The 12374-nt window shown below is 40.2% G+C and overlaps 1 protein-coding gene and 1 long non-coding RNA gene across 5 annotated transcripts in view; both read left to right on the forward strand.

Annotated features, from left to right (window-relative positions):
* SCAPER (S-phase cyclin A associated protein in the ER) overlaps positions 1 to 12374 on the forward strand; it is a 258505-nt gene that overhangs the window by 196184 nt on the left and 49947 nt on the right. For all 4 annotated transcript variants that reach the window (XM_032469107.1, XM_032469110.1, XM_032469109.1 and 1 more), the window contains 2 exons: positions 617 to 849; positions 8289 to 8444. In XM_032469107.1, the coding sequence (XP_032324998.1) occupies positions 617 to 849; positions 8289 to 8444 (389 nt within the window). The remainder of the gene's footprint in view (positions 1 to 616; positions 850 to 8288; positions 8445 to 12374) is intronic.
* Positions 10443 to 11427, forward strand: LOC116660248. Its single transcript, XR_004315671.1, has 3 exons — positions 10443 to 10453; positions 10865 to 10870; positions 11033 to 11427. It is a non-coding gene; the product is annotated as an uncharacterized LOC116660248 (long non-coding RNA).

A 12374-nucleotide genomic window follows, 5' to 3' on the forward strand; every position in this document is an offset into this window, starting at 1 on the left:
AGTCAGAACCCAAGCCCAGGCTCTGGCTCCTTGTCCGAATTTTAACAACCACGTTACTTCCTGTAAACCATAAACAAACAGACCTCAGTATAATCCTTTGTATTAGGAAAAAAACTATTTTACCGTTGTGTAGTAAGAAATGCAAATTGTATCCTAATAGATGAATTTGAATTAGATATTTTAAAAATTCAGTTTAACAAGAACTAGTACCATCAGTTTACCAATTAGTTCATTTCCTGAGTTTATACAGATTGTAATATACTTTGTTCAATTGAATAAATATTACTTAATTGAGTGCTCATTATATGCCTAGACATGAGCTAAGCATTTTAATCTTCACAAGAACTGTATGTTATAGGTAACGTCATTATCCTTGTTTTATAAACAGAAAAATTGAAACTTGGAAGTAGCAACCTGCCCAGGGTCACCCAGCTAGCAGGGCAAAGCTGAGATTTGAGCTCAGCAATCTGACTTTAGAATTGGTCCAACACTTAGACATTCCAATAGCCACTCTAGAATTTCAAAATTATTTATGATTCCAGAAATTTTCCATATCATCTCTGTTCATTTTTGGTGGTTTTACTAAAATATAATTACCGTATTCTTTTCCATCTAGGTTTATGTTCCAGATGAAAATAATGCTATTTTGGGAAGAAATACAAATAAGCAAGTTTTTGAAGGCTTGACAACTGGACTTCTCAAAGTCAGTGCTGTGGTTTTTGGCTGCCTGATTGCCAATCGACCAGATGGAAACAGCCGGCCAACTACACCAAAAATATCAACACAGGAAATGAAAAACAAACCCTCACAAGGTGATGCTTTTAACAGTCGAGTTCAGGACCTCATCAGGTAAATTACTAAATTTCTTAAAATTTTCTTTTTTGCTAAAAAAATTTAATTAAAATAATTTAAATCTCAGGTCCCATGTGATGGCAGTGATTCTCACAACACCATCCATAAATTCCTGGTAGAAAATACACCATTTTGTAGAGAGAAAGAAAATCCTGTTAATGAAAAGCAATATGGCTAGAACTCATCTGTTATTCTTGTATTTATATATTTGATATTAGAACATGTAGTATTCAAGCTTTTATACTTTTTTGCTATCACCGCTTTCCAACTCAAAGAATTTCTAAGAATTACCCTATTTCAGGTGATCTCTGGTTATAAATTTGGTTCAGATTTAAAACAATAATAATAGCTGTCATTTGTGGGCACCCATCATGTGTAAGGTATTGTAGTAGAGGCTTTACATCCATGTAAGTGTAGGATTTCTAGTTCAGACTTTGTAGGTGAGGAAATTGCTCAGAGAGGTTAAGTTCTTTGCCCAGGGTTATAATAAATAAGTTTAAAAGTTAGGTAGGAGAGTTGAGACTGGAACTCAGGTCTAGCTGGACTCCCGATACTTGTATGTTTTCCCCTACACAAGTGTGGCGATTCCTGACACCTGTTCAAGGTCAACCCTACTCCCTTCTAAGGTCACCTTTTCTCCAGGGAAATTTATTCCTACTTTGACATCTGAATTCTTTTCCCCTTATGAATCTGGAAGCAGGTAGGGCATTTAATTTTCCAACAGGGTTCCATCTGGTGTTAATCAATTACCTGTCCCCCTCCATCAGAAACTCCTCTGTGATCTGCACTGATCTCTGGCTTCTGAAACACATGCAATTTGTTACTCTCTGAAGCTTATGTAGGTTAATAGGAGAAAGAGAATGCCCTCTTCTGCATTTGCTTCTTTCACAGTTCATAAATTTCCTCTGCTCTCTTGCAGTGCTTTCTTAGAAACAGTTGTTTCATTCAGTATCTTTCTTACCCTTGATTACTCTGTTAACTTAGCCCTTCCATCTGCCTGCCTCTCTCCCCAAGCGTATTTATTGCTGGAGAGTACTAGGCCCTTTGGGTCCACGACCATTTATCATGCGGCACTTGACTTTTACCCTCCCTGGCCTTTCTTCAGTTGCTTGATCCCATTCAATTTCCCTGTGTCCTCTTGGTTGCTGTGGAACCCGGCCCTCTCTGCTGATGAATGCCGTTCTGTCACAGCGTGCTCCCTCGGGCTGCCGTGTGACGCAGCAGCAGCCCTGCCTTCTTGTCGTCCAGACAGCTTAGCCACATGCCTCAGCTGCGATGAGGCGGAAGGCCCAGCCACATGCTTCAGTGCAATTCCAGTGGGCCTTCCAGACATTTGTACGTATATTGTTTTAGTTACCAGATCCTTCATAAAGGAAAAAGATATTGGGGGGAAAAATAGTAGCCAAACCAAATAACTCATGTGACTTATAAAGGATGACTGACAACTACAACCCTTGAGAACAACACCATGCCACTCCTCATCTGACTTGAACCACTTTTGGTGAATATTGTTTTCTTATCGATAATCAGTTGTTAGCTGGCTTGACGATTCCCATCTGTAGAACCACAAACCTTATCTCAAATCTGCCTAATGAAGCAAACAGAGCATGCTTACTTATGTCCACGCTTTCTTTCTCACCTTCTCAGACGTGAACTGACAGGAAATCTCACTCTACTCCCTGCTACAACCTGAGCGTGTTTGTCAGTTCACATCTCTAGTGGTGGAAAGTTGGGTGGAAAGAGTCCCAGCACGGTCTCTGGCTCTCCTCTGTACCCCTGAGGCAGAACTGGAGCAGGGCACGTCGCCCTGACATGTGTCCCTTCCTTCTCCTCACCTGGCCCAGAAGAGGCAGAAGAGTGTGTAGCTGAGATGAAGTAATGGCAGTGTTTATTCTCATTGTTCTACATGGTTCAGGCAAGTTTCTAGACGTAGGGGGTCCTTGGAACTATTTATCAGTTCAGAGTATGGTCTCCTGTACTCACCTTGTGTCAGACACTCCACAAGGACCTGGGATACAAAAACAAATAAAAAGCTCTTTAACAGAATATCCAAATAATATTGTTTGGCTATTAAACTTTGGCATTTTTTTCGATAAGATGAAAATATTGGCAGTTTCAAGCATTTAGCATAGTTCTAGGAAAGCAATATTAGAATAGTAGGATACAAAAGCAATGTAATAACACTAGGATAGAAGCAAATTGTGATTTAAAAAATTTGAAATCCGCTCAGGAAATAAACCAACCCTGAAGCTCTGCTCTTTTTCAGCTTTACTGAGATAAAGGTGACATAAAACATTGTGTAAACTGAAGGTGTACAAGGTGATGATTTGATTGATACACACGTATTGCAAAATGATTACCACAATAATGTTAGTTAACACTTGCATCACCTGGCATAATCACCTTTTGTGTGTGTTGAAACATTTAAGAGCTACTTTCTTAGCAACTTTCAAGTATGTAATACATATTGTTGTCTGTAGTCACCACGCTGTATGTTACATGCCCAGAACTTATTCACCTTTTAAATGGAAGTTTGTACCCTTTGACCAACATCTCCCCATTTTCCCCACCCTCCAGCCTCTGGAAACCACCATCCTACTCTGTTTCTGTGAGTTCAGTTTTTTAGATTCCTCAAAGAAGTGAGAACATAGAGTATTTGTCCTTTCCTGTCTGACTTATTTCACTTAACATGATTCCTTCAGAGGCCATCCATATTGTCACAAATGGCAGGATTCCCTTATTTTTTGTGGTTAAATAATACTCCATTGTATATCTACCACATTTTATTTATCCCCCATCTGTTGGTAGACACTTAGGTTGTTTCCACGTCTGAGCTATTCTGGATAGTGCTGCAGTGAACATGGTAGTGCAGGTGTCTCTTCAAGATAATGATTCATTTCCTTCAGATGTGTACCCAGAAGTGGAATTGATGGATCATAATGTAGTTCTGTTTTTAATTTTTTGAGGAACCTCCATACTGTTTTCCACAGTGACTATGTGAAGGTATTTTACCACCAACAGTATACAAGGGTTCCCTTTTCTCTCCACATCCTAGAACATTATCTCTTTTTTTTTTTTTTTTTTTTTTTTTTTAGTAAGTCATTCTTAACAAGTGTGAGGTGGTATCTCATTGTGGTCTCTGATTTGCATTTCCCTGATAATTAGTGATGTCAGACATCTTTGCCTGCACCTGTTGGTCATTTTTATGTGTTCTTTGGAAAAATGTCTATTCAAGTCCTTTGCCCATTTTTAATTGGATTATTTGCATTTTTACTATTGAATTGTAGGGGTTCCTTATTTTGGGGATATTACCCCCTTATCTAGTGTATGGTTTGCAAATATTTTCTCCCATTCTGCAGGTTGCCTTTTCATTTTGTTGATTGTTTCGTTTGCTCTGCAGAACCTTTTGTGTTTGAAGTCACCTCACTTGTTTATTTTGCTTCTGTTGCTTGTTCTTTTGGTATCACATCCAAAAAATATTGCAAAGACCAATGTCAAGGAGTTTTTTCTCCTATGCTTTCTTCTAGGAGTTTTATGGTTTCCAGTTTTACATCTAAGTCTTTAATGTATTTTGAGTTCTTTTTGGGAAATGGTGTAAGACAGGGGTCCAGTTTCATTCTTCTGCATGTGGTTGTGTGGTTTTCCCAGCACCATTTATTGAGGAGACTGTCCTTTCCCCAGTGAGTATTCTTGGCTCATTTATCAAATATTTGTGGACCAGATATGTATGGATTTACTCCCAGGCTCTCAATCCTGTTCCATTGGTCTGTGTATCTGTTGTCATGCCAGTACCCTACATTTTGATTGCTGTAGCTTCATAATATAGTTTGAAATCAGGAAGTGTGATGCCTCCAGCTTTGTTGTTCTTTTATAGAATTGCTTTGGTTATTCATGGACTTTTGCTGAAACACAATTCTTTTCAGCATGTTCAATTAGAAATTTGTATCTGTCTCCCAAAACAGAGAAATCAAACTGAGCAACCAAGATGCAAATATTGTGAGTCCAAGTCACTGATACCAGCCTCATGGAGTCAAAAGTTATCAAACATAAGGCACTTATTTAAGGAGAAGTTATAAAACTGTACTTTAGCCTAGCATTTTCCTAGCTGCTTAGGATGTACCACAGGCACCTCAGGCTTCACAAATTCAAGACAGAACACATCATCTTTCCATCCAAAGGAGTGACTTTTCCTGTGTCCTCTGTCCTTGTCTGCAGCACCAGTATCCGATTCAGTTCCTTAGCCAGCAATCTGAGCATTATCAAAGACTCTCACAGTCCTTTACCAAACCAATGCCCAATTAAATCTTTAGTACTTATTCATTATGCCTTATAAATATCTCTCAGATTTATTACCTTTACTCCATTGCTGCTTCTTTAATTTAACAGTTGAGGCTCTTGCAAAAGCAGATAGCCTGCCTCTCTCCCCATTCCCCTATTTAAAATAACCTCTTTTCCTAATTATAAAAGTATTTATGCTCAATGAGAAAAATAATTCCAAAAGCACAGAAGAGCACAATGGATTTTTTTTTGAATACACAAAAATTATCTCTAATCCGACCTCCCAAAGATAATCACTGGTTTTGTTTTGGTTTTAGTATACATATATGTGGTTATTTAATTTAAAATATTGCAATACTTATACACAGTGTTTGGTCATGCATGTTTTAAATTCCTTTTTTCCAAATCAGCAGAAATTTGCAAATTAATTTTTACTGGCTTTTCAAGAATTTAATTATATAGCAGTGATTTGCTTCAGGTAACCTACTGTATAATCTCACTTATATGTGGAATCTAAAAAAAAAAAACCCAAACTCATAGAAACACAGAGTAGACTGGTTGTTGCCAGGGGCTCAAGGTTAGGGAAATGGGTGAAGGTGATCAAAGGGTACAGATTCCACCTATAAGATGAATAAGTTCTAGGGATATACTGTACAGCATGGTGACTATAGTCAACAATACCGTATTGTATATTTGAAAGTTGCTAAAAGTGTAGGACTTTGAAGTTCTCAACAGATACACACAAAAAGTTCTATGTGAGTAATAGAAGTGGTAAACTTACTGTAGTAATAACTTTGCAATATATGCATGAATCACATCATCACATTGTGTACCTTAAACTTACACAATGTTATAAATCAACTACATCTCAGTAAACCTGGGGTGGTGGGGAATAACATTAACCCTTCATCTTACAGGTTGCAAATGCTTTTTCTGTCATTATTGCCTTTTTCAATATTTAAGTTTTCTGTTATTTTAAGATGAAGTATATCAGCATGCTCCTAACAAAATTATCAACACCTGTGAACCAGCTTGACAACATTTTTCAGCAGCTGGTGACATTCTTCTGCATTGTCTTAGTTTTTTTTTTTTTTTCTTATTGGTAAGAAACCATATGTTGCAGATACAGCTAACTCCCCATCTCTTACTCTCTCTCCCGTTACTCTCTCTCAAGAGGTGAATCACTATATTAGAGTGTGTATATAGTTCCCACATATTTTTATAAAATTTTTATATATGTATATATGTAAATATATAAATATACTTGCATATATAAGTTTTGTATGTGTGTATATTTTATGTATATTATATATATATATCCATAACAACATAGACTACTTTCTATTTTTTGTGTATATTTAAAATTGCATAAATGCTAACATACTTGTCACATTCCATTTTCATGTAACATGTTGAGATTTATTTTGATGCATATAGATCTGATTGATTCATTTTAACTGCTCTACAGACTAAGTGAATAAATTCCCAGTTTTTTAATTCATTTTCTCTCTGAGGGCAATAATTTTTACTTTTTCACTATTTCAATGATATAGTGAATATCCATATAGAAGTCTTCTTTTGTACCTGTGTGGGAGTTTCTCAAGTTTATATACCTATAGTAGAAATTTATGAATGCTGTGATAAATGCATGTTGAACTTTACCAGGTAACAAACACCAAATAGTTTCCCAAAGTAATTATACAGGTTTCACTTTCCATCAACAAATAATGGGAGATCCATTTCCTTATCAATGTTTTATCTTAACACACTAATTTTTGTCCATCTGATATTTATAAAATTGTATTTTGTGTTGTCTTTTTCATTTACATGGTGCTTATGACTCATAAGTGTGCACATGTGCATTTTTAGAATACCGCTATTATTACTACTGGTAATAATAAAACTAATAAGATGTATCAAGTTCTTTGCATGTATTAGTTTATCAGTCATTTATTACAAGAACCTTATACTAATTCTCCCTATTACATTAAAAAGGAAACAGACCCAGAAGAGCCAAGTAATTTGCCCAAGGTCATGCAGTAACTTGTGGGGCTTGGGGTTCAATATGTCAGTGTATCATTTTCCTTCATTATAAGAGAACAGGGCTAGTGGCCATCATTTCATACTTCCCAATTTTAAAACTATAGTAGACGCTCAAAAAGCCAGGAGAATACATTTCCTAATGTAAAAAAAGAAATGGGACATTATTTTATACCTTGTACCTAGTCGACTTAGAAGAGGCTCCAAACATGAATTACTCATCAGATTCTCCTTCCTTTTACAAAATGGTGTCTTAGTAAGTGAACAGTGACAGGGATTTTAGTGCACTTATGAACAGAAGCATCAATTCCTTTGCACATATTGCTGAAAGTTTGTGTGTTGATTTTCAGAACTGCTGTATTCAAACTCCTGTGCTTTTCACACATGTAAACGCAGTAGCACTGAACTGGTGTAAAATCTTTAAATTAATGCTGATTTATCTGAAAAGTTATTTATATTCTTAAAATATTTGTAATGATTACTGCTTTGTAGACTAATGGAAGAGCTGCTATTATTGGTCCAGTTTAATCAACTGCTCTGGAAAACTGTTCAATGGACTGAAAAGATGAAAGTGACTTCCTGGATGTTATTATCAGCTCTCAGAGCTGGTATTTTTCATAACAGAAGGCAGTTAGATTCTCACTGTGTGTTATACTCTTAATGGTGACAGTTTTAAAAAATAGAGAATCTACAGTTGGTGTTACACATTTATGCCGTAACAGGAGTATCTGGGTAACATTATCTTCTGAATCCCTGCATTCTGATGACTTTAACTCCCTACTACTTTAAAGGAGTACTGCTTTTCAAGAGTATAGAGATCATTATAAATCATTTCAACTATTGTCAGACTCTCTAGACCAGTGAAAATGATCAGATAATCATTTTTGTTCATCTTTCTTGAAAAATAGCATCAGAATACAAAAGAAGAAAGAGAATCACTTACAGAAATAGCCAATTATTCAGGATTGTCTAAAGAAATTGTTACTTAAGGTGCTTTACTTAGACTTGTGTTTGCTTGTTTGAGAGATCTAAGCCTGTGCTTGGTAAAATTTATCTTTGAAGGTGAAGATGTTGCCAGGATCTGCAGACTGTTAACACACATTTCTCCCCACATCTAGCTACGTGGTGAACATAGGTCTGGTCGACAAGCTCTGTGGCTGCTTCCTCTCGGTGCAGGGCCCAGTGGATGACAGTCCCAGGATGGCCGCGTTCCTGCAGCACGCCGCGGGACTCCTGCATGGCATGTGCACACTCTGCTTCGCTGTCACCGGAAGGTAAGGTGTCTACTTGATGTCAGTCTGGGCTCCACTTTTGAAACACGTCTTGGATTTTGCTCATTTTGGACTCATTTCGTAGGGGCTCAGGTGGTCTTGGCCTCTTTTCCGCTTTGTGCTATCTCTGTGCCTATTGGCTCCCCATTTTGAGAGTTATCAGTATTTCTCATTTTCCCTGGCTTCATGCTTCTGTCAGAGCCTGGCTTTCTTGTTGGTGGCATAAACATAACTATTATCTCTACAGAAGACCTTGGAGGTCATCCAGTCCCTCTACCACTGAGATCCAGAGGCATCAAGTGATTCCCCTTGAGTCAGCGAGTCAGTGACAAAGCCTCAGCCACATCAGATCAGACTCTCAGCACCACACAGCACAGCCTCACAGTGCGCATGACCATCTTCACAAGCTTTCAGTTACAGCCCCCTAGGCTCACTCACTTTGCCCCTTGTTCCTTTTTCCGAGGTGCTTCCCTGAGTCAGAGAAGGGAGCCATCCAAGAACAGTAGCTCCCTGAAGTCGCACGTGACCCACGGGCATGATTATAGCAGTGTGCCAGGGACTACTGCTGGCCTGGTCGGCGCTTTAAACACCCCCCGCACCCTACCCCGTGGACTGTCCTCAAGAACAGTAATTCTCTCGGAGGGCCAAAGTAAACCCCGTTTGTGATCTCTTCTCCTCCTACCAAGTAGGAACCACTTGCAGTGGTGACTCAGTGTTTCTGATAGGAATATCACATATCCCTCAGTTCAGTAAAATAATTTTCTCACAGTTAAATTCTAAACAGCATGGTATACAAATGATGTATTTTTTAGGGATTTGTCAAGAAGAAACCTAATTAAAACTAACTGACTCTTGAAGTCTGGCTACTTAAAGAAGTATTATCCAGCCATATTCAATGTACACAGAATGCTAATGTCTATATTCAGAATATTTTAAAAGTAAATTTGCTTTCTAAAATGAGCTTCATCAACATGCTTTTAGCCTGTTATGCATGGGACCCCAAAACCCACCCACTCTTCCTCATTCTTACGCAGTCCCTCCACCCCCGTCACATTTCTAGGAAGACTAAGACTGAACGTCAGGGACACCGAGCATGGCTGTAGTCAGTGTTCCAGTTAGGTTTTCCCCTTCTAAAAGTGCAGACAGAGCCGACCTTCCAGAGATTCGATGAGAACTCAGGAAGTGGCTGTAGGTCTTTGACCCGAGTGAGGCTGGGCGGTACCACCCTGCCCCGAGGCTGGCGGAGAAAGGGGCTCCATCCGCGGCGTTGGCACTTGCCAGCGTGGAGGCTGCCGTGCTGCCCAGCTCGCTCCTCTTCAGTAGTCAGGCCACTCCCTGGGAGGTGTCCTCTCGCCAGGAGACCCTTCCAACACTGGCTCTTTTGTCCACACACCATTATAAACCTCCAGCATCTCAGGTCTTTGTCGCCAGTGCTCTTTCCCTGACTCCAGATGAGCACTTCCCTGTGCGGTGGCTGTGTCGTTTGTGGGCTTTACCTTCACTTACAGAGTCACCTGAATCTGTGGAACTTGAAAGAAGCTTAAAAGTCATTCATAGCCTCTTGTTTTCTTGACCAAACTAACTTGAATTAGGACCCAAGATTCCTACCTTGGTGCTTCCTCCTATACACTTGACTTCATATTATTCAAAATGTAGGAGCATGCATTTTACTTATTTGAAGATTTTCTCGATTACTTATATGGAAAACAAGATCGTCTCCTCTTTACCCTACACAGTCGTGGCCTTGCCTAGTAGACACTGACTGAACACCCGCCCTGGGCCAGACACCAAGCCCAGTGCTAGCACCGCTGAGCTCGGGCAGCCCAGGGGTCAGACTTGTAAATTAACAGCAACAGCCTAGCAGCTGCAGCAGAAGAGACAGTGCACAGAGGAGGCAGCAGAGCGCTCCCAGAGGAGTTCAAGAAAGGCTTCAGTGGCCTGAATCTTAGAGGATCCACAAAGACAAGAGGAGTAAAGAATTCAGTTGAGAAAAGGGGCATAACGTGTGCACTGTGTGATGTAGCAGATGTGGTCCTGTGGCCTTTCAGGAAGTCACCTGCCAGTGGCTTCCTTTTTTCTCTGCCTGAGGATATTCTCTAGACAAGTAGCTGTTTGCTAGAGGTGCAGGGGAGTTGACACCCTCGGGAGTGACTCTCCAACAGTAAACAGGTGGATAATACCCCAGCATCCCCAGCCCTCAGTGGGACAACCCTGAGGTGTGCTCAGTACAGCCGCTCAAAGGGGCCCCACTGGTGACCTGTTCACTAACACGTACTTGATTGGCTCTTTCCCTACCCTCTTTTCCTTCTCTGCTTCCTCACACATAAACTGCTTGTACCCGTATCTTTCTTTCAGGGTCTGCTTTAGGGGCAGCCCACACCAAGAGATACGGATGGATACACTAGACATTGTCCCCCGCTCAGTTCGATGTAGCTATACAATAGGGTGACTGTGAAGAGTGACTGGAGATGAGGCATTAAATGAGCCCCAGAAATGTGGCCCTTGCAGGTAAAAGGGAGACGGGGCTTGACGAGCTGCCCTGGAGATGTGCGAGGCCACGGGACGTGTGTGAGGGAGCCCAGCAGGGTCAGGTCTCTGTTGCAGTGACCCCTCCCGAAGAGTGTGGGCACAGCTGCAGTGGCCGTGAGCTTAGAGGCAGAAGGAACAGGAAAGGGGCTCTTGAAATGCTGAGGGCCTGTGGAGACAATGGAAATAGAGAGGAGCAGGGACACTGAGGACACAGAATAAATGCAAGGGAGTTGGCATGGGGCTTGAGGCGTGGGAGGTAAAAGGATGGGGGGACTCTAGAAAGACTCTCATGTTTCTGACTTGAAACTTTTGAGTAAAGTGGTAGATGGTATAGTCTCCAAATTAGGGGATATAAGCAGTTTCCTGTAGAGGAAATGTGAGTTTGGTTCTAGACATGCCTAAGGATTATCCAAGCAGACCAAAGTGTGTGTGTTTGTGTGTGTGTGTGTGTGTGTGTGTGTGTGTATGAAGTTTATATATATAACTTAAGTTTATATATAGATGTATGCATATATATATACACACACATTAAATGAAGTATAATTATTTCTATGTATATATACAACTGGATTTTAAATAAATCAATGATTAACTCGGTGGTTTTAAGAATTCTCAGTCCATTTTTCCCAGTATAATTTCCTTCTCCAACCTCAATTACTCAGCAAATTTCTATTAGTAGGCCTTCCTACAAAAGCAGATTGTTCTAGGAAAAAGGTCTAGGTGGTTTTCTGAGTTAATTTATCTAGGAAATGTATCTCAGTTTCAGTGTAAGCTGCTTCTCCGAAAGAGATGAGCAGAATGATCCCTGATTGCTGTTTTCCTCTAATCCTTCGGTCTTCCAACATTTCCTGGGCACGACCCAACTAAATACAGGGAGTTTTTCCTGCCTCTTCAGATTTGTTTACCTCTAATATTTATAGACCGTTTTGTACTACTTCCCACCTCTTCATGGAAATTATATTACTAAACCCTAAACTACAGGGTCATGTTGAAAGCACTTTGTTACATGTGTTAAATGGTTTCTGCACAAGCATAGCCTTGTCTGGGGAGGAGGGTAGCGCGGCTGCTGTTACATTGGAGTAGTTCATGTAATTCCTGTTTGGGCTGCCAGGGGACGCCAGCCAGAGCCAGAGTGTCGAGAAGGGCTTGTCCTTAAAGCCCTTCTGTGACCAACAGGAATGAAGGACAAAGGGGAGCCAGTGAGGCCTTCAAAAATTGCCCCTTGTGAGCTGGCAGACCCTGAGATAATTACGCACACTAATCGGCAGCCCCGGACTGAGTAGACACCTTGCAGTCTGCCGGTGGCCGGCCTTTGTGGTGGTGATTATGGCAGGTCTGCCTTTGGACTACTCTCCTATTGTGCCTTTAATCTTTTCATTTTTACCTAGGTTTTCTGAAAGACAG

Source organism: Camelus ferus, chromosome 27, assembly GCF_009834535.1.
Source record: "Camelus ferus isolate YT-003-E chromosome 27, BCGSAC_Cfer_1.0, whole genome shotgun sequence".
In the NCBI taxonomy this organism is placed as follows: Eukaryota; Metazoa; Chordata; class Mammalia; order Artiodactyla; family Camelidae; genus Camelus; species Camelus ferus.